The following is a 22,636-nucleotide window of genomic DNA, read 5'->3' as shown; positions in this document are numbered from 1 at the left end:
ATAGTCACCATAAAAAATATTTTATTTCATATAAAATTACAAACAAAAAAACATAGTGTAAAATATACATGAAATTCAATTTTTCTGATCTTATGACTTACATTTTTAATTATTTACATCAAATTTTACGTAAAAAATCAATGTAAATTTAACTATTGGTATTTCAAATTTAATTTATTTATGGAACGATCATAAAATTACCTGGATGAAAAATAAATTATTTTGCATCCAAGGTGACGATATATATATATATATATATATATAGAAACTTTATTCATCACCCATGATGCAGGATACGTTATTGTTCATCCAAGATAATCTCACTACCGTTTCATAATTAAATTACATTTTACAGTATATTTTTGTGTTTATAATTTTAAATGACATAAATATTTTTACGGTGTCTATATATTTTCTTAAGGTCTCTTTTTACATATAAAATAAGAAAACAATATGAAACATAAAGTTACGGTGCATTGATATAAAAATAGAGGGGGTGAAGAATAACTATTCCTCATCCAGGGTGATGAATAGTCACTACCTATAGAAAGTCTATTCATCCCACAGGGTGCAGAATAAGTTATTCTTCACCCGAGGTAATCTTTCAATTGTTTAATAAATTAATTAAATTTGAAAGCAAATAGTTACATTTATATTGATTGATTACGTAAAGTTCGGCATAAGAAAAACAAAAATATAAGTCATACAACTAGAAAACCGTATTTTATGTATATTTGACACTATGTTTTTGTGTTTTTATTTTACAAGATATAAAATAGTTTTTATGGTGACTATATATTTTGTTACGGACTCCTTTTATGTATTAAATAATAATAAATTATGTAATGTAAAATTATGGTTAATTAATATATAAATAAAGGGGGTGAAGAATAACTATTCCTCACCCGGGGTGACGAATAGTCAATCTATTCATCATCCAGGGTGTAGAATAACTTTTTCTTCACCCGAGGTAATTTTACGATTGTTCCTTACATAAATTACATATTATATATAAATAGTTACATTCATATTGATTCACATCGTAAATTTTGACATAAAAAAATGTATGGGTCATACGACCTGAAAATTTGTTTTTTAGGTACATTTTACACTATCATTTTACGTTCATAAATATACGTAACATAAAATAATTTTATGGTGATTATGTATTTTTCTTACATTTTTATTTTTATGTGTGAAGTATGATAAAATTTACGGGATGTATAAATACGATGCATTTATATTAAAATAGGAGGAGATGAATAATAACTATTCCTCACCGAGGGTGACGAATATCGCGACCTAGGGATTGACTATCCGTCACCCTGGGTGATGAATAGTTATTTATTCAAACCCCCCCATTTTCAAATGAATGCACCGTAATTTTATGTTTCGTAAATTTTATCTTATTTCATACGTAAAAAGAGACCGTAATAAAATATATAGTCACTGTACAACATATTTTATGTCATATAAAATTACAAACACAAAAACATAGAGTAAAAAATATATATAATGCGTTTTTTCTAATCTTATAACCTATATGTTTGTTTTCTTACGTCAAAATTTACGTAGTGAATCAATATAAATGTAACTATTTGCATTTTAAATGAACTTTATTTATGAAACTATCGTAAGATTACCTCTAGTGAAAAATAACTTATTATGCATCCTAGGGTGCAGAATAAGTTATTTTTCATCCAAGTAATCTTACAACTGAATAAGTTATTTTTTACTCGAGGTAATCTTACGATAGTTTCATAAACAAATTACATTTGGAATATGAATAGTTAGATTTATATTGATTCAATACGTAAAATTTGATTAAAAAAATTAAAAATATAGGTCACAAGGCAAGAAAAATTGTATTTCATGTATATTTTACACTACGTTTTTTTGTTTGTAATATTACGTGACATAAAATACTTTTTATGGTGACTATATATTTCTTACGGTCTCTTTTGACATATAAAATAAGAAAAAAATATGAAACATAAAACTATGATGCACTGTTGAAGAATAAAGTGTCAATCCCTATTTAAAAAATATATATATTTCTACCATTATATGTTACTTCAAAATTTGAAAGCATTCATCGTGGATTTATAATGTTAACACAATGTAAAGCTTTTGTTTGTGGTCTATTCATCACCTACGGTGCAGAATAAGTTATTCTTCACCCATGTAATCTGACGATTGTTTCATAAATAAATTATATTTGGAATACCAATAGTAAGATTAAAATTGATTCTTATTTAAAATTTGATGTAAAAGGTTACAAATATAGGTCATAAGGCCAGAAAAAACGTACTTCATGTATATTATACACTATGTTTTTCTGCTTGTAATTTTACGTGATATAAAATATTTTTTATGATGACTATATATTTTCTTATGGTCTATTTTTACATATGAAATAAAAAAATTATGAAACATAATATTATGGTGCATTGTTGGAAAATAGAGGGGGTGAAGAATAGTAACTATTCTTCACCCATGGTGACGAATAGTCAATCCCTATTTAAAAAGTTTATATATATTTCTACCATTATATGTTACTTCAAAATTTGAAAGCATTCATCGTGCATTTATAATGTTAACACGATTTAAAGCTTTTGTTCGTGCACTTCATAAGTTTTTTGTACTATTCAAAAAATATTCATGACATTTAACAAAAGTTCACGTGTTAAAAAATGTTCGTGACATTATAAAAACAAAATTATATGGCGAAACATACATTCATGTTATTCTAAAAAAATATTTCAACCCATCCAGGAAAATGTTTGTGCCATTCAAAAATATGTTTGTGACATTTTTAGATCAATTCTTATACAAAGAAACAAATGTTTGTGTAGCTCCAAAAAATATTTCGTTACATTCAAAAAATACCCATGACATATCAAAAACATGCCACATATTTCAAAAACACATTCATGATATTTATTTATTTTTAATAAAATTTCACATTTATTTGGAAAATGTTTAGCATGTATTTGAAAATTGGTTAACCTATGTAAAAAAAGTACCATGTGTATTGAAAAAAGTACACATGCACTATTTGGGGAAAAGGAAGGAAAATGGAAAAGAAATAACTAAAATAATAAACAAGAAAAAAGAAACTGGAAAACCAATGGAAACCGTACAAAAAACGCAGAAAGCAACAAAAGAGAATCATGGAAAAACAAAGTAAAAAAACAGCCGAAATCTTCGAGAAGGTTCCCAAAACCGCTACCCTTTCACGCTTTTGGGCAGTGATGATTAAGTATCTCCTACAAGTTACCCCTATGTACATTATGAGTTGGTTATGTTTCCCCAAGATCCGACTGACCTAAATCACATCAAAATTCTCGTGGAGGCATCGAATGGTGAATGAAAGATCCGTTCGATTGCTTCCTATAAGATGTGTGCCTGTAAAATAGAAGGATGCATGGGTTTCGATGATTTTAAGGGCCCCCTCATAGTCAAGCAAGCATGATGCATTATCACCACTGTCTCGTCCTTTTCTCTGGTGTGCTCAAAGCTTGTACCTCCATGACACATATTTGATGCATGCCACGTGTCTAAGATGAGACTCCTCTATCCGATGAGTATTATTAGAGATTTGTTGAGAGGAGGTCTGGTGTGGAGGATAGGTGATATATCAAGGTGCATGTTTGTATGGAAAACTAGATCCCAAGGGAAGGGTCGATGAAGGCACTACACTTTTCAGTCATACCAATGTGGACATCGAAGGACATCGAGATAGTGAACTATTAATGATCGCAGTACGAGCACGAATGAGGTGAAGACTGATCAATATTTTTATTAGGGGATGCAAGTGCTATCAAGCATGTGTGAGTGAGGGTGAACGATTTGACTATTACACTCGAAACTTTACTCAAAATGGTATTTTCACAGTCCACTTGGCCTATCAGTTGGCGATAGCTTTGAGGAAGAGATCGTGGGACTTGGCTGAATGATCGCCGTCTATTTCCGCACACAAGGGCTACGTAACTCTTTGGTGGCATGGACATCCTAAATAAGGGTCAATGTGTGTGTATGGCTCATGTTAAAGAATGGCCTTGTGGTGGTTGTGGGGAGGGGGAGATACCCAAGCGACGAGTTAAAGCTAGAGTGTTTTGTGCTGCCTACGAAGGGGATGAAATAACCATTCATCGTCGTTTGACATGCCCTGACTCCCAGCTTTTCTGGAAGCTCATGCTTTGAAGATGTCTCTCGCATCTCCTACCTGTAGTAATTTGTCTCCTCTCAACACGATCTTCCAAATTGGTTCTTAGAACGGGTGGGCTCTACTACTGAAACAACAAGGGCGATCCTCGTGTCATTGCAGTCAACCCGCATACAACATGTGATGGAGAGTGTCAGGGATTACATGAGTCATCGGTGTCAGCCAAGCAATGGAAACCTCCTAACGAAGTGACGAGGGATGGACAAAGGCGAATGCTGATGGAACTCTTGTATGGTGGACAAGACTTGGCGGTGGTGGGGCGGTCATCGAATTGTGATCATCATGGTGAATTAATGAGGAAAAAAAACTTGATCGGTTTTGTTTGCTTGAAGCTCGTTAAGCTCGCAGTGCTAGTTAACATATTATGATAAGAGCATAGATGTGACTTCTACAACGGAGTATGGTGACTACAGGAGGAGGAACACTACTTTGTTGCCTCCAATGATCTAAGTTGAGTCGACTAGATTGGATAGATGGATTGAGGTGCCATGTAAGATTAGATTGAATAGGAGGAGTACGTACTAACGAGCTTAGGAGTTGATCGTGTTGAACTTGTTAAGTTTAAGTGTTAAGAATAGTCTAGGATCATCTAGATACCTTTGTATGAGTTTGATTGAAGTCAGAGATAAGACTAAACCGAATTCTGATCCTATATAAACATGCAACCCCGTAGAACACACCCTAAGGGTCGGGGTTTTTTTGTCGCCTTTTTTGGGCTATTTCAGCTTATTTTAGAAGACGGTAAAAAAAAGGCCTTAAGTTGGAGTACGGTTTTTATGGTTCTTTTTAGTTCAGCAAGCCGTTCGGTGGCCGGCTTGCTATGCACCTGCCCTCCTTCCTCCTCCTCCACCCTACTCCCTCCTGCCTCCTTTCTCTCCCCTCTTCCTGCATCGGTCCAGGATGTGCTCGCTCGCTGCAGCCCGTTCCTCCGGCGCCGCCGGCCAGATCTGGGTCGACCCTCTCCTCCATCCTCCCTCCCTCATCCCCTCCCCTGTTCTATGTTTTTTTTTTGCCTGATTTTGTGTAAGCACTGTTGTTTGGTCTGTTGCTATGTAAATGCTTGTATGAAGTGCAATATGATCTAGGATAAATTTGCTTGTATGCATGGCATCTCAAAAAACTGCAGGCACTGGCCTCTATGCTGTTCTAATTGCAGTGCACGCCCTCTAAAAAATGTTGCAGTGTTGCAGTGTCTGTGTATGCCCTCTAAAAAAACTGCAGGCATGTTGTGTATGGAAAACATGGTGATTACTTCCTACGTACTGCATATTGTGAGATTATATTGTGCAATGGAGTTTGCTTGGTAGGTGTTTGTGGAGATGCGTGCATGTTTTTTTTTTCTCACATGGGCATTAGAAATGTGCAAGCGTACAGCTTAGGAGGCTTGTAAGATGATCTACCTATTTCTTCCTGCTATTGTTATGTTGTTAACATCTTCCTGGTAAAATCGACATTGGTGACAACGTACATGGGCCATTAGTAATCTGTTTTTGAGAATCCATCAGTAAAGACAGGACTGGGTTTTTTGTTTGGGGGGGTTTGGTGAACGCGAATTAGTAGGAACCTGTTTGGATTATTTGAGAACCACAATCGGTAGGGTACTAGGGTTGCAGGGTGCCCTTAGCAAGTTTGTTGCTTTACCACTGTAGGATTTGAAGCTCGCGTTCTCCCTCTTGTGCAGGAAAAATGGCCGAGCAGACATCTTTCAACGTGACCAGGATCGATCCTGATGGGAAGAAGTTCGACAGAGGTAATTCGCTCTGGCTGTTTTACATGGTGAATTTTAAGTTGTACTTCCTTCTTCTCAAAATAAGTGACTAAAAAATGACTCGATAGTACAAAATTGAGTCACTTATTTTAGGACGGAGGAAGTATTAATTAAGCAGCGCTTTGCTCTGCCTAACCATGCTGCTCCTGTATGCATGTCAGTCTCTTGGAGCTGCTGCTAGCAATCAATGCATTAGTAACAAAATTCTTGCCTACGCATCAACAGTTTTAGATCCTGGACTGCTAACTTCATAGCTACGCTGCGGATGTTTACTGACCTTTCCATATTGGTGTGCAGTTAACCGCATTGAGGCTAAAAGCGAGCAGTTGGGTTCTATTCGGGTCGCTTTTGCCGTCTAAAGCTGTAAACCTACGGTTATTGGTTATTTTATAATTTCATGGTCAGCTAGAGTTGCTCTTAGCGTTAGAGAGATTTGTTTGAAAATTTGTGGTTTACATGGTGATACTTCGGCCATGATTTGAGCGACATCTTTCTCCCAACAAAATTGTTTTCTAGGATGTTGAATCAAATGGTCCTCCTGTACGTATAATATTCACATGGGGCAACCAAATCCAATAACACACCAAGATACAACAAGGCCATTCAGGCCACATAGTACGTACATGCATACATAAATCAAATGGCCTCCACTGCATCAGGTCAGAAAGAAACCAGAGCCGCCAGACATAAACACTCTCAATGCTAGCCCATCAGCTGCGCTGATCTCAAATGCTAGCAGCAGTGATGAAAAAACCTGGGTTGCCACATTTATCAGTTGGATCTATCATGCAGAAAAAGCCTTGCAATGTACTCCCTTTGTACCTACTAAATACTTGTTGTTGGGAAACACTAATACAAGTATCCCCAACTACAGGTATTATGATACACAAGGAGTACTAAAGTATCCTGAAAATTACTACAAACTTCGGCGCCAAAGCGTACTCTCCAAAACATGCTTTGGGATGGCAAGAATTCAGAATGACCTAAGCCAGCAAACACAGCCAAGGTAAGTCGACGTAGACAAACTGTGGGCCAAGACGCAGCTCAAGAATTAACTGGCACATAAGGTTGGGCATCCCTTCGCCACGGCCATCCTGCCTTCCACCATCAGCCACTACCGGCAAACTTCCGCCCTCCACTGACATGCTTCTTGCCGTCAGAGAACCATACCAACTCGTTCGCCATCTCCAGCTGCAATATACACATCACGCCACCACTCAATTCCAAACCTGAGACCACTGTGCCCTATTTTTTGGCAAAAGAACAGAAAATCACAACAGGAAATGGCAAACATGTTCATCAAAAGCATAATAGGGACATAATCTCGGATTTTAGCGTAGGTTATCAAATCGCCACATGTATGTATCTTTGCAAAAAAAAAATATCAACCTTCCTTTTTCAGAACTTGCAGCAGGAGAGGCTTCTGCTGCTCTATATTTAAAAAACAAGGCATGTACATGGCACCAGGACCATCTTTCCTGCTTCATCATTATTGTATACTCTTTGACAGATATAGCGCAACCCAAAGTAATCCCTAATCCTTATATTACAAGTTCTTAATAGGTCTCTTTTCTTATTTTGAATGCAAATACCTAACTAAATACTAGTAATAAAAAACTTTGTTGACAGCAATCTATGCTTCACAGTAGCTACATCTTTGTCATGGAGTTGTGTTGCAAGAAGTGTCACAGCCACGAAAATGCTCATGTGTAGGAACTAGGAACTAAAGAAAAGTGTGTACAGCTAGTCAATTACTCCCTTCCAAACAAATGTAGGTCACCTGGCCATTTTTTGTCATTCAATGTGCTCTATTCACAATTCTGTAGACATTTCAATCCACATTTCCTATTATGCCCCCAAACTATTACTCCCATCAGCAGAGTTGCCTCTTTGGAAGCGAAGCATGCAAGGGCACTTAGGAGCAAGAGAAAGGAATGATGATAATTTTAACCTATTCATTTTACTGGGCCCATTGCTAATAGTCAAATACAATGTACTTTTGTGTACGGAGGGAATAGCAAATATGGCTTTAAAAATGTATTCCAAATATCGACCAAGATAACAGTTAACTGACTATCGTGTCTCGGAGGGTGGCCGATGCAAAAAAAAACCTATTCAGCTGAGAAAATCGCCCAGGCAGGTAAGCAGTCTGACAGGCTGAAAAATCGGTTGGCAGACTGAATTTTTGGGTGAGCAACAATTAACTGGGCTGCCCTATTTGCTGAACATTGCTTTAAAATCAATTAAAACTCACTCCGTTTGCTCACTACCGGATAAGTGAAGCAATAATACCAAGTTGTTTTCATCTACGATATCAAATTTACTAAAAGAGTTAATGAGATAATAGTTAAAATAGGCTGTATGGCAGCGATGTAAAAGTGATAGCAATGTTGTAAACCTGAAACCACTAGTACAAATTAGCGGTTCTCAACCATGGATGGCATACAGTACTGAATCATTAACGACAGTCGAATTACAGCATGACAATGGTGGCAGTCGTATCTTTGCAAAAACAATATTAACCTTCTTTTTTGATAGGTTACAGTGGGAGAGGCTCCTACTGCTCTATTAAAAAACAGAGTATGTACATGGCACCAGGGCCATTTTTCCTGATATATCTCCGTCATGGATTTGTGTGTTACAAGTGTTGCAGCCACTAAAATGCTCATGTAGGAACCAAAGAGAAGAAAAAAAAAGTGCAAACAGCTAGTCAATTACTCCCTTGGAAACAAATGTAGGTCACTTAGCAATTTTCTGTCCTTCAATGTGCTAAGTGGACAATTTTCAATTTTGTAGGGCACTTCTCTCCACATTTCCTATTATGCCCAAAACTATTACTCCCATGAACAACATGCGGGGGAACTTTGGAGCAAGAGAAATGAATGATGATAAATTTAGCCAATCCAATAGTTATTGAGTGGTCTGTGCCCATGGCTAATGGTCTAATACAATGTAATTTTGTGGGCAGAGGCAATAACAAATATGGCTTTCAAAGCAATCAGAACTCCTCTCCCCCCAACTGCTGAAAACAAGAAGATGATACGGTAGCAAGTTTACCAGTTCATAGAGTTGGTGCCGAGATCTGCGGCGGGTAGCCCCTATACAGGTGAGCATGCAGCATTTTGTGCTTGGACACATACATCCTCTCGAGCCGCAACGCCTTGAGCTCCAGTGCAAAATACTCTATATCCGGACTCTCCGATGAAGCGCTCCCAAACCAGGGCCAATCAAGCGAGATCCCTCTTAGGAGCAAGTACTCCTCATCAGAACCTATGATGCGCCAGTGATAGTCAGGCAGAGGGTGGTCTTTTGTCTCGTGTTGCCACGCTTGGGCGCCACCGCGTTTGCTTGGCCAAGCCTTATAGTAGAGGTCCAAGGTGTTGCGCCCAATATTGAGCAGCCCAATCCTGCCCTGCCCCGCCTCCAGAATGGCGAACCGCCTCTCGTCGTTGCCGGGCGGGAGGTCGAGGATGGAGAACTCCATGGTGCCGGCGTCGAGCATGAGCAGCTTCTCCATCCACTCGAGCAGCCAGCAGAAGCAGCCCTGCACGTAGTGTCGCCGCTCGTAGAGCGCGTCCAGCGCAAAGTCGTTGGACAGGTCGCTGGAGCCGTGGCTGCGCCACTCGCCGGTGCGGGAGGAGAAGGCGAAGACGGCGACCCTGTCCTCGCACAGCACCTTGCCGATGACCCTGAAGGGGGCGTCCTCGTCCCGCAGGTCCTCGGCGGTGGCGGGCGCGAGGAAGGGCTCGAAGTCGAGCATGCCGCAGCGGAGGACGGGGGACGCGAGGCCGTCGGGGACGGGCGGGACGCGGGCGCAGCGGCGGGAGAGCGGGTCGGCGACGACGAGGTCGACGAAGGTGGTGGACGTGGCGTCGGCGAAGCTGCCGCGGCCGTGGGAGGCGGGGACGGCGGAGAAGAGCACGCGGCCGTCGCGCGCGTCGCGGGGGCTCCAGCAGTCGGCGTCGCCGGGGAGGAAGGAGAAGGCGAAGTCGGCGGCGCCCGCGAGGGCGCGGGCCGCCGGGGCGGACGGGTGCGGGGCCCGCGCCGGGTAGAAGTCCTCCCGGAGGAAGCCGAGGAGCGGGGCCCTGTGGAGCGCGCGGAAGCGGCGCCGGAAGGGCTGCCCCGACGTGATGGCCCGGAAGGCGGAGCAGGCGGCCGAGGCCCGCGCCACGTCCCCCGCCGTCGGCAGGCGCAGGAATATGTCCTCCAGGATGCCCTCCGGGAGGTGCGGCTGGGGCGCGGCAGGGGAGTCGGGTTTCGGGGCCTCGGCGTCCGGCAGCGGTGCGGCGTCGGCGTCGGCGTCGGTGTGCGGGGCAGGCGGTGGGGTGTCGGCGTCCGGGGATTGGACTTCCGGGGGCTCGGCGTCCTGGGGGGTGGCGGCTGCCGGCGGCGTGGGGGAGGGGGCCATTGGCCAGCGGTGGGGGAGAGGAGGTGGATTTGGGAGAGTGAAGCGAGTGCAAGCAAGCAAGGGGGAGAGTGGCTAGGGTTTGGTCCGAGGCGAGATCTGACGGACGGGCCGACCGGTGCCGGTGGTAGAGGAAAGTGGGTTATAGCATGGTTGATTAGATAGTTTTATTTATTTTAAATGTTGTATATATATATAACTCATTATATGGCATTCCTAAGCGATGCAGAATGTGCGTGCGGTGAGTGCAAGAGAGTACAATGCACGATGACTCGTCCTGATTTCGTGTGTCGTCCATAATTTTAGATTCTGCATCGTCGCTACTCGTACCGTGGTTCTGGTTCTTCAACAGCTCACTGAATTTGTTTATTTTTTGAGAAAAGGGATAACACTCGGCCTCTACATTAGCTCACGAAATTTCCAGGCCGGGCCAGGGAATCAAGCCCCAAGGCCGGGCCGGGCTCAAGTCCCGATAGCAATAAGAACCCATTATCCGCATACCCAGCGGGTATTTACCTATTAGGATGAGGGTGTGGAAAAAAAAAATCTTCATACATGGTAAATAAATGATAAAAAGTATGCATCTGTTGGGTATTGCGGGTGCGGGCATGGTACATCAAAACCCATGTCCGTGTACCCACATACCCAGTATATATGATATGTGTGTCTGTAAACCAAGGTAATTCTGAAGAAAAAAAAAACCCAAATAAATCTGAAAACAAAAGTCCACGCAGACGCAGTCACGGCCTCCTCCAGCCTCCTCGTATTGCTGGTAAGTAGTCGTAATTTACGCTGGAGGCTGGACTCCTCGTTTCCTCTCCCGTCTCCCAATCTCCTCAATCATCGTCGTAATTTACGCTGCCGCGCCCTGCCTTTTCTACCTCCCATCTCATCTTCTCCTCACCTCACCGTCTCCTCAATCTCCTCCTCGCGAGTCACGACCTCACCTCACCGCCCTGCCAATTCCGACCAGCGGCTCTGGTCGCCATGGAGTTTAGCGGAGGCGAGCTCCGCGTGGGTGACGCCCTGCTGGAGCAGGAGGAGATGGAACACGACGATCTCGCTGCACCGGAGCTGAGGTCCGAACGCGAGCAGGAGAAGGAGAACGCCGACGAGTAGGATGAGAGTGGTTCTCAGGCGGCATCATCTCTCGCTGCACGACTGCGACATCCAGCAAGCGGGCAAGTTCCCGGGCGACAATCTTCGACACCGAGTGGAGGACGCGGTCGTGGTCGCAAGGTAGCCCAAACCAGTTCTAATGTTGGAGGTCTTAATGTGCTCACGGGATTGGCTTAGAAACAAGTTCAAAGGTAATCAAATAGTGCATTTTATTTACAACCCCTCCTTTTTCCCACTGCTCATATATTCATACTCCTTCACTTTATTTATAGATGCTCATAACAGAGAAGCTAGCTTCTGGACATGTCTTCAAGACATCCAAGAGGGGAGGGAGGTTTGTACTTACGGTTTACCAACATATCTTTGTGTAATTTAAATATTCGAACTGATGTCATGTTCTTATGTTCCGCAATTTAAAATTTATACCCAGACGCGGGTGCGGGTGTGGTTAAAATTTTGAGGACATGGTTGCGGGTTTGGTTGAGCTCTACCCGCACCCAATGGGTGCGGGTGCCATCGGTAGGCTCAAGCAAGCGGAAACCAGTTTTTACGTCTATGTCAGGCCGGGCCTGGGTCTGAGTTTTGTTTCGTGGGCTTTTTTAGGTCCGGCCCGAGGCCTAGCCCGAGTTTTAGCCAAGTATAGTTGTGTAATTAGGCTGGTCGTAGTAGAAAGTAAGTATATATATATTTTAGATTCTGTATCGTCGCTACTCGTACCGTGGTTCTGGTATATATATAGAAACTCTATTCATCACCCAGGGTGCAGAATAGGTTATTCTTCACCCGAGGTAATCTTACGAGCTTTTCATAAATAAATTACATTTAAAATACAAATAGTTACATTCATATTGACCCACTGTAAAATTTGACATAAAATTTTAAAAGTATAGGCTGTAAGACAAGAAAATATGCATTTTATGTATCTTTTACACTATGCTTTTACGTTTGTAATTTTACGTAACAAAAATATTTTTTACGATGATTATATATTTTCTTACTGTCTCTTTTTACGTATGAAATAAAAAAAATTACGGAACGTAAAATAACGATGCATTGATGTTAAAATGAAGGGGTGAAGAATAACTATTCCTCACCCAGGATGACGAATAACGCGACCCATAGAAACTATATATATATATATATATATATATATATATATATATATATATATATATTGTTTGAGGCACCTAGGTGCCTGGGCACCTTGTTCGGGTGTAACCCGCTAATGCATTTGGTTGCAGGCAGCTTCCATAATTGTTGATTTGTTTTCTTATAAATTTGCATGCAAGACTGTCCTTATATAATGTTAAGTATTTGTAATTGTATGAAAGATAACATCAAACCTGCGCCATTTAAAGGCACTTCCCACGCATGCAAAGCTGAAATATGTGTCATGCACATGTACATATTGGTAGGTATTATACCTACTAAAAATATGTACGTGTTAATGATATACGATGAAAATATACGCAAACCCGAGGTATTATACCTAAGGAAAATATACACGTACCATGTAAATTATAGATATTGAAAATATGCATATAATTGGATATTATATATAATTGAAACTTAAGAGTATTAAATATATAAGTTCATAAGCACGATATTTCTATGTACGTGCATACCTATATGTTAAATTTATTTGTACATACTCATAAATATCGCATATCTACATATTTTCAAGGTATGTGCTTATACATTTCATGCGAGGGTATGTAGTTGTAGAGAAATACCATGAACATGCACATGCCTAAAAATATATTGAGTACTTTACATCTCACATATCCATAAATATTTTCATGTATGTAGGTATTGGGTATTATACCCAACGGAAATATTTATGTGTTGGTATTGTACCTAATGAAATTATACATAAACTCAACATACCCATGTGTACGTGCTGGTAATTCAATCAATATTCATGTGCATACCCTTCTATTAACAAATAGTTTTTTTTCTATTCCTAATGACTATCACGTACCTACCATTTACGTCCATCTATGAAACATGACAGGAAATAAAAGATAATTAATTAAGATACATTAATTATTGTTTTCTCTCTCCTATTACGTCTCTTAACAAGGAATGTTGCATGTGAGGCCATATTTATGGCATTCAATGAGTAATTATGTTACAATTATTTTGGTTAACAATTTTTAATGGAATAACCCGTTAACAAACATATCCGTTACGACAGCGCACATCTAGATGCAATCTAATGGTTGAAAGGCAAGGAGCCCGGGCACCTAGGTGCCCCAAATGGTCGTCCTATATATGTGTGTGTATGTATGAATGAAACTACGATACATTGTATCATATGTTGATATCATAAAATAGTAGGCGTAAAACTCAGAACTTATATGACATCAATTTTTACACATGTACTATGATGTTATCTTAAACTCTTTATCAACAAATTAAAAAATTAACATGTGATTGGGTGGTTAAAAAGATTAATATTTCTTGCCCACCAGAGTTCAAGTCCAACATTTACATTGATGTTTATATTTTTCTGAATTTATTGTAGGCCTTCCGACGATGTGCCTTCAGGGAAAAGACGTTTCCGTTTCCGTCGATCATGAAGGCGTCTGTGGCAACTTTGATTAAACTCAGGAATAGTGTATATGTACGTGCGTGTGCTCACATAGGTGAGTGTATGTCCGTCTATACGAACAACTTCGATCAAAAAAGACGAATTAGGCTCACCCCGTTATCACCGTTGATTAACACTAAACATGTACCATGATGTTGGCCAAGAATGCCGTCTCAACAAATGGCAAAGGCTGAAAGGCGTCAACATAGGATTCCTTGCGCCAGTTCCAAGGTTAATTTCCGTTTCGCTGCATTACTGTACCCGACGTACAGTCCGGGGTGGTAGCATCTCCACTCCAGTGTTGATCCAAGACACGTGCAGATGCAAGCACATCGTGTCTGCAAGAAACTCAGAGGCAGCGATTATTTCCTCTGCAGGATGTTGATAGAATCCAATGAACACAAAGATGATAACTTGATAAGGGTTGAATCATGGAGGATGACTGTTTTAGCACCATACTTACGGACGAAGTATTGCCTGCAATGGAATACTTAAGAGACGAAGTATTGCATCCAGGGGAATACTTAGGGATAAAGGATTGCCTGCAGTGGAATAATTTAAGATCAATGACTCATCACCCAAATATGAACAGAGCAGAATTTTAGACTATACTTTTTGGCTGATGAAGCCTGAAGATAGATGTACCATGCCCTCAAGGATACAACCAACCATGTGCGATGTGTGTGGAAGTACAGAAATAATACCGTAACACATTTTGATTTCGTGTCACGAGTAATTTTGATTCTGCATCGTTACTCGCACTGTGGTTCTTGAACAGCTCGCGGAAAAATGGTTATCTTTACCTCGGTTGCGGGATCAGTGTTAGAAGAGACCCTTCTCTTCTTTACCACCGTCGTGATGCATGCCGTCGGAGAGGCACAAGTGGACCTTGACCGTGCTTTCCGGGCCATGCCTAGGCTCACACGTCGCCCGCTTATCCTGCGAAACTTAGCAAATCAGTTCACGTCTGATTGTAAAGTTAACACTAAACATGTACTACTATGTTCCCTAAAAAACACTAAACATGTACTATGATGTTGGTGGCAAACGTCCCCGCCTTCATAGTTAATTGGCAAATGTGTTTAGGATTCCTTGTGACAGTGCGGGATACAGATCATTGAAACCGACCGATCACCAGCAACAAAACAATTTAAGATCACTGTCTTGGCACACAAAGATGATGAGAGTTCGATCTTAGAGTACAAGTTTGGCTGCTGGACCCTGAAGGTACATACACGGGCAGGAACGTGTTGAACGCAGCAAACAAACAGAGAAGGCGATAGAATCCTCACGGTGCTTGTTATGAAGTCCATCTTGTTGGCACAAAATTAGAACCTGGGTGCACATTGAACCTGTGTCAGCATGCATAAGATGCCAGTTGCATATTTCAGAAATGTGTCGACCTTTATACCCAGGACAAAATGCCCATTAACTGAAAAGCAAATAGGCAAGAGGAGCAAATCAGAACTTAGAGCCAAGAGCTCAAGATTTCGCTGAACTAGAGTTCAACTCATGCTCATCATATACGAGAAATACGGTCCAGGAAATTCGCCGTTATAGTTATGTATTTAACCGCGTGTTTGCAATGCGCCAACATGGTATTGTCAAATGCTACAGATGGATGTAAGATACCAGCTTAAGACATGTATGCAGATACTCTGTTCAGATTGCATGAATTCACAATGCAGAAAGACAAGTTTGCTATCATGAGTTTCCTCCAAAATGGCAGTGATCCATTCATTGATTTGATAAAAGTGCATATTCATCGGTCGATATGTCTGTTACTCAGTTTGCAAATGAAAAGCTTAGATAAATACAATAGATTTAAGGGAAAATTAGAGAAGGCATTTTTAGCTGGCCGAAAAGATGATGATGTTGTCTCAATTGGCCTTCAGAGTTTGGACTGGCAGCAAATATGTTGTATAAATCCCCTGTACTACAGGTATATATTTTTGCATAATAAAAATTCTCAAAAAGAAAGCCAGCTGAAGGGAACTACCAGTGTTTTGCTTATCCAATGTTCGTCTAAAATATTCTAACCATATCGTATATGATTTACTCAGACCAGCAAACATGCTTTCTCTCTGGGTGCATAGGAAACTGAAATTCATTAACTCAGGAAGTCTAGTTCAACTTTGATTTTCACTGCTTAAGATTTCATGGTGCAAGATAAATTGCAAGTCATTGAGCACCATTTTCACAGACAAAGGATTGCCTGCAATGGAATACTTAGAGACGAAGGATTGCTGGCAGTAAAATACTTAGAGACAAAGGATTGCCTGTAGTGGAATAATTTAAGATCAATGTCTCAGTACCCAAAGATGATCAGAGCAGAATTTTAGACTGTACTTTTTGGCTGCTGAAGCATGAAGTGTGCAAAAGCACAAAAAATAATACCTCATTTTGATTTCGTGTCGTGAGTCCTTTTGATTCTGCATCATCACTCACTCACACTGATTCTTGAACAGCTCGCGGAAAAATGGTTATCTTAATCTTTGCTGCGGAGTTCGAGTTAGAACAGAAGACACCCTTCTCTACCACCGTGCATAGGCTCACATGTCGCCCGCTTATCCTGCAAAACTTAGCAAACTAGCTCACGTCTACTTGTAAAAAATAACACTAAACGTGTACTATGATGTTGGCCACAAACGGCCCCTCTTTCATCGTTAATTGGCAAGTGTCAGGAGGTCACCGGGAAGGGTAAAAAATGTCCTCTCGGTCAATGGCTAATGCGTTTAGGATTCCTTGTGCCAGTTCTAAGGTTAACTTTCAAGTTTCAACTCGAAACGACTGTTTAGCTGCAACACTATCTGTATCCAGCATACAGTCCGGGGCAGTAGCATCTCCAATGTTCATCTGAAACAAAAAAGTAAATTTACGTACATATGAAAGAACTAAGAAGATTGCTTCCTCTGCAGGATGTTCATAGGACTACATTACGTACGTATGAATTTACAGTGCGGGATGCAGACCACTGAACACCGTATCTACAGAGCAACCAAACAATTTAAGATCACTGTCTTGGCACCCAAAGATGATAAGACATAAGAGTTGAATCTTAGAATGTAAATTTGGCTGATGGACCCTGAAGTCGTTCAGAGCACATAGAAACTCTATTCCGATTCTGTTGGCGCAGGAAACAAACAGAGGGCAATAGATCCTCACACTGCTTGAGTGCTTGTCATGAAGTCCATTTTGTTGGCGCAAAATTAGAACCAGGATGCGCATTGACTTTGCGTTGGATGTATAAGGTGTTAATTTCATATTTCAGAAATACAGTGGCCATTATACCCAGGAACAAATGTCAAAATACATGAAAAGCAAATAGGCAAGAAGAATGTATCCAGTTCCGTGGACAACACTTGCCTTCAGCAGTCATGCACATGAACAGATGAGAGCTTGTGACCAAGAGTTCAGGATTTTCATAGACTTGCTGAACTAAAGGTTCACTCATGCTCTTCATATACAAGATATTCGGACCTATAAATTCATCATCGTAGTTATGTATTTAACCACTCGTTTGCAATGCACCAACGTGGTACTGTGAAATGCTACAGATGGATGTCAAGATACCAGCTGAAGATATATATTCAGACTCTATGGATCCGCAATACAGAAAGATAAGTATCAGAGGCAGATGTGTTTCCTCCAAAATGACAGTGATTCATTCATTCATTTGATAAAAGCGTATATTCCTCGCCCCATATGTCAGTTATCGACTGAAAGGCTTAGAGAAGGCTCATATGCTAGATTTAAGGGGAATTAGAGAAGGCTGACATGCTAGATTTAAGAGGAATTAGAGAAGGCATTTCAGGGATATTGTCTCAATTGGTATTTAGAGTTTGGGCTAGTAGCAAATATGTTGTTAAAATCCTCTGCACTGTAAGTATATATTTTTGCATAAGAATTTCAAAAAAGAAAATCAGCTGAAGGACAACTATTGTTCTGCTTATCCAATGTTCATCTAAAATATTCTAAGCACATCGTGCAGAATGACTCAGACCAGCAAGCAATGTTTTCTCTCCACGTTCATAGGAAACTGAAATTTATTGATTAAGCAAGTTAGCAACCATGAGATGGTCAAAGCAGCCTTGAATTACACTGCATATGAATCCATGGTGCAGGTTACAAGTCATTGAGTACCATACTTACAAACGAAGGATTGCCTGAAGTGGAATAATTTAAGATCATTGTCTCAGCACCCAAAGCTAACCAGAGTAGAACTTTAGACTATATAATATACTTTTGGCTGCTGAAGCCTTAAGATAGATATACCACCCCTTCTGCCAGCAACTTGTTAAACGTAACAAACAAGCAGAAGCAAATACAATACTTACAATGCTTTGTCCTGAAGCCTATTTTGTGTGGATCATGTAGGAGACTCTCTTGTCTTTGCTAGATGCACACTGGCATTGCGTCACATCTATATGGTGTCAATTGTTTAATTCAAGGATAGTGACCTTGTTATACTAAAGGACAAAATGCCTAATACCTGAAAAGATAATAGGCAAGAGTAATGGACAGTTCACTGGAAACCTTGATGAATCATACGAATGAACAAGCGAAATCTTCAGGGCTACACAGGCCAACCCTCATTTTATTCATTTAATCCGAGGACTATAGTTCAACTCATGCTCTTCATGTATGAGAAATATGGGCTAACATATTCCCCATTTCAACTATGTAGATTAACTACAATTCAGAACTGTAGTGGTTTAAATATTCTCATTGCAATGTGCCAAGATGGTCATGCAAAATGCCACTGATGGATACCAAGATAACATATATTCAGAATGTGGCACACAGTACAGAAAGATAAGTTTTCTATCATAGTCGAACACAGTAGAGAAATATTCTAGCTGGCCGAAGGATCTTGTCTCAATTGGCATTTTGAGTTTGGATTAAAAGGTAAATATTTGTGCATAATAAGAAATTTTAAGAAAAACGATCAGCTGAAGGACTACCATTGTTTTGCTTACCCATCGTTCATCTAAAAAACTCTAAGCATATCGTACATGAATGACTCAGACCAGCAAGCAATGTTTTCTCTCCAGATACATAGGAAACTGGAATTTATTAACTCAGGAAGTTAGCAACCATGAGATGGTCAGAACAGCCTTGAATTACACTGCATATGAATTCATGGTGCAGGTTACAAGTCAATGAGCACCATACTTACAAACAAAGGATAGCCTGAAGTGGAATAATTTAAGATCATTGTCTCGGCACCCAAAGCTAATCAGAGTAGAATTTTAGACTATATAATATACTTTTGGCTGCTGAAGCCTGAAGATAGATATACAGTACATATGAATTCATGGTGCAGGTTATAAGTCATTGAGCACCATACTTAAAAATGAAGGATGCCCTGAACTGGAATAATTTAAGATCATTGTCTCAGCACCCAAAGCTAACCAGAACACAATTTTAGACTATATAATGTACTTTTGACTGCTGAAGCCTGAAGATAGATATACCATCCCTTCTGCCAGCAACTTGTCAAACATAGCAAACAAGGAGAAGCAAATACAATACTTACAATGCTTTGTCCTGAAGCCTATTTTGTGTGGATCATGTAGGACACTCCCTTGTCTTTGCCAGATGCACACTGGCTTTGCGTCACATCTATATGATGTCAATTGTTTAATTCAACGATAGTGACCTTGTTATATTCAGGACAAAATGCCTAACACCTGAAAAGCAAATAGGCAAAGACTGGACATTCACTTGACATCTTGATGAATCATATGAATGAACAAGCAAAAGCTTCAGGCCAAGACTCTCATTTCATTCATTTAATCGTAGGACTATAGTCCACCTGGCGCTCTTCATGTATGAGAAATATGGGCTACCATATTCACCATTTCAATAATGTATATTAACTACAATTTTGAACTTTACTGGTTTAAATATCCCCATTGCAATGTGCCAAGATGGTAATGCAAAATGCTACTGACGAATACCGAGATAACATATATCCAGAATGCATCACACAGTACAGAAAGACAAGTTTGCTATCATAATCGAACACATAAGAGTTTGCTTCAAAACGGTATGGTATCAATTGACTGATTCATTCATATGATAAAAGTACGTCACATAGTAACTTAATCAACGGTACTGTAGGATCAAACTGCAAACCTCCTTATTTCTACCCTGAGACAAACAACAATAACTTGAGCCAACTTCTACTGCAATGGCCACACTGTATCAGCTTCTAGGGGGGGGGGGGGGGGGGGGGGGCAAATCCAAACCAGGCTCCATTTTAATCAAACTATCGATACCGACTCTATGGCTGCTGCTTGGGGTCGCGGTACCCAGCATCCACAAGGACCTTCTCCTTCTTGGCAAGCTCGATGTCGTTATCAACCATCATCTCAACAAGCTGCTGGAAGCCAACCTTGGGCTTCCACCCAAGCACTCTCCTCGACTTGGATGAATCTCCCTGAAGGCAGTCCACCTCGGAAGGGCGAAAGTACTTCTTGTCGATGACCACATGATCCTTCCAGTTGAGGCCGGCGTACCCAAAGGCGGCCTGCAAGAACTCCTCCACGGTGTGGCACTCCTCGGTGGCGACGACATAGTCATCAGGCTTGTCCTGCTGGAGCATGAGCCACATGGCCTCGACGTAATCCCCGGCGAAGCCCCAATCCCTGGCGGCGGAGAGGTTGCCGAGGAAGACCTTGGTCTGGAGCCCGACCTTGATGCGGCCGATGGCGCGGGTGATCTTGCGGGTGACGAAGTTCTCGCCGCGGCGTGGGGACTCGTGGTTGAAGAGCACGCCGTTGCAGGCGAAGATGCCGTAGGCCTCGCGGTAGTTGACGGTGTACCAGTGCGCGGCGACCTTGGCGGCGGCGTAGGGGGAGCGCGGGTGGAAGGGCGTGGCCTCGCTCTGCGGCGGCGGCGTGGAGCCGAACATCTCGGAGGACCCGGCCTGGTAGTAGCGCATGGGCTTGGCGGAGAGGCGGACGGCCTCGAGGAGGCGGAGCGCGCCGGTGGCGGTGACGTCGGCGGTGTAGTCGGGGACCTCGAAGGAGACGGCGACGTGGGACTGGGCGGCGAGGTTGTAGACCTCGTCGGGGAGGACGTGGTCGAGCGCGCGGCGGAGGGAGGAGGAGTCGGAGAGGTCGGCGTAGTGGAGGCGCATCGGCGGGCGGGCGGCGGAGGGGGTGGCGTGCGGGTCGTGGTAGATGTGGTCGAGGCGCTGGGTGTTGAAGTTGGAGGAGCGGCGGATGAGGCCGTGCACCTCGTACCCCTTGGACAGGAGCAGCTCCGTCAGGTAGCTCCCGTCCTGCCCCGTGATGCCCGTCACCAGCGCCACCTTCCGCGGTGGCGCCGGGGAGCGGGGCACGGTGGGGGCCTCCTCCTCCTCGGCGACGGCGACGGCGACGGTGCCGCCGTTGGAGTGCGGCGTGGTGGAGGAGTCGGCCATTCTTTCCTTCCGAGATCTGAGAGTGGGGATGGGTGGGGGGTGATTTGGGTGGAGGAAGGAGGAGATGGGCCCAAGGAGTATTTGTAGGGCCCGGAGACTTGGGTCTGGGTCTGGGTCTGGGTCAGCTTGTACTACCTCGAAAATGTTTGGACACTCCACAGAAAATGACACTTGGACTATTCCATTTGCCTCGGGAAAAAAATTGACTATTCCATTTATTAGACCAGCTTTGGAATGTATAGTACCACCGTTGAAAATTCTTTTGTCATAATTTTTTTACTGATGAGGATAAAAATGAATGGTAGTCGAGCGGCAGTCGGCAAAGAGTTTGGACATGTCATTCGATTCCCTCCACCGATGGTTGGATGATCGCCACCTCACATTTTCTGTGGTCACTCTATAGCTCTCCTCAGGCCGGGGCGCATGGGGTGTGCAGCCGATGCGGATGGCACGGGCCCCCCAAATTTTCCACTTGAGCACCCCAAACACCACGAAGTGCTAAATAGGGTTGCCCTCTTTCTACGGATCTCAACCGCGGGTCGTCGTGCGTCATGGGATCAAGCTCGATCTGTCCTAGAGGAGTAGAGGTGGATCAGGGCTGGCGCGGACAATGATTCGACCAACAAGGACAAGTCTTGATCCTCTAGCGTGAGACGTCACAATGCGTACTTCCGCTTTCGTCAGACGTTAGTTCATCTTCTTTCTCTACGGGTGACGACAATCGCCAATTTAGATCGATCCTTGCCCATGACATGAGGCTTGAGATGATACGATCAAGTAGGCTACCAGCGCCCTGGACATGGAGTCATGGACGAGTACTTGATCGAGAAATTCTCTCTCTATCAAGCACACATGTAAGTTTGCCTTCGTCCGGGACTGCGTGATCTACCGATTGGAGTCGATCGAGACCTTGTCCAGGAGCAATTTGTGTTTGATGTCTCCATGGCTCCATCAGCCATCCTCAAGGGCCTGCGGTCCCATGACGGTGAGTTCAGTAGTCCTAGAATTGCCGACAGTTAATTGTACAAAAAAATATTTCCATATTTTATTTTAGAGTTTGGTGTTTCAAAATTCAAGCCATATCTTTTACA

At 42.1% G+C, this 22,636-nt stretch overlaps 2 protein-coding genes and 1 long non-coding RNA gene across 4 annotated transcripts; all 3 read right to left on the bottom strand.

Annotated features, from left to right (window-relative positions):
- Nucleotides 1–6,516: 6,516 nt before the first annotated feature.
- On the bottom strand, nucleotides 6,517–10,527 carry LOC123407162. Of its 2 annotated transcripts, none has more exons than XM_045100234.1 (2): nucleotides 9,054–10,527; nucleotides 6,517–7,187 (listed from the first exon to the last, which is right to left on the bottom strand). In XM_045100234.1, exon 1 carries the CDS (start codon nucleotides 10,402–10,404, stop codon nucleotides 9,058–9,060), a length of 1,347 nt encoding a protein of 448 aa, XP_044956169.1. In that variant the 5' UTR covers nucleotides 10,405–10,527; the 3' UTR covers nucleotides 6,517–7,187; nucleotides 9,054–9,057. The 2 variants fall into 2 exon arrangements, with proteins under 2 accessions (XP_044956169.1, XP_044956168.1); XM_045100233.1 differs by having other exon boundaries at nucleotides 6,517–7,241; nucleotides 9,054–10,526.
- A 3,429-nt stretch (nucleotides 10,528–13,956) lies between these two features.
- Nucleotides 13,957–17,690, bottom strand: LOC123407164. Its single transcript, XR_006612551.1, has 2 exons — nucleotides 15,406–17,690; nucleotides 13,957–15,052 (listed from the first exon to the last, which is right to left on the bottom strand). It is a non-coding gene; the product is annotated as an uncharacterized LOC123407164 (long non-coding RNA).
- Nucleotides 17,691–20,151: 2,461 nt separating this feature from the next.
- Nucleotides 20,152–21,602, bottom strand: LOC123407163 (GDP-mannose 4,6 dehydratase 1-like). Its single transcript, XM_045100235.1, has one exon. It carries the CDS (start codon nucleotides 21,543–21,545, stop codon nucleotides 20,403–20,405), a length of 1,143 nt encoding a protein of 380 aa, XP_044956170.1. The 5' UTR covers nucleotides 21,546–21,602; the 3' UTR covers nucleotides 20,152–20,402.
- Nucleotides 21,603–22,636: the final 1,034 nt, after the last annotated feature.

Source organism: Hordeum vulgare, chromosome 7H (assembly GCF_904849725.1).
Source record: "Hordeum vulgare subsp. vulgare chromosome 7H, MorexV3_pseudomolecules_assembly, whole genome shotgun sequence".
NCBI classification, from domain to species: Eukaryota; Viridiplantae; Streptophyta; class Magnoliopsida; order Poales; family Poaceae; genus Hordeum; species Hordeum vulgare.
The sequence above is the reverse complement of the archived record's forward strand: the minus strand, read 5'-3'. Positions and strand labels throughout refer to the sequence as shown.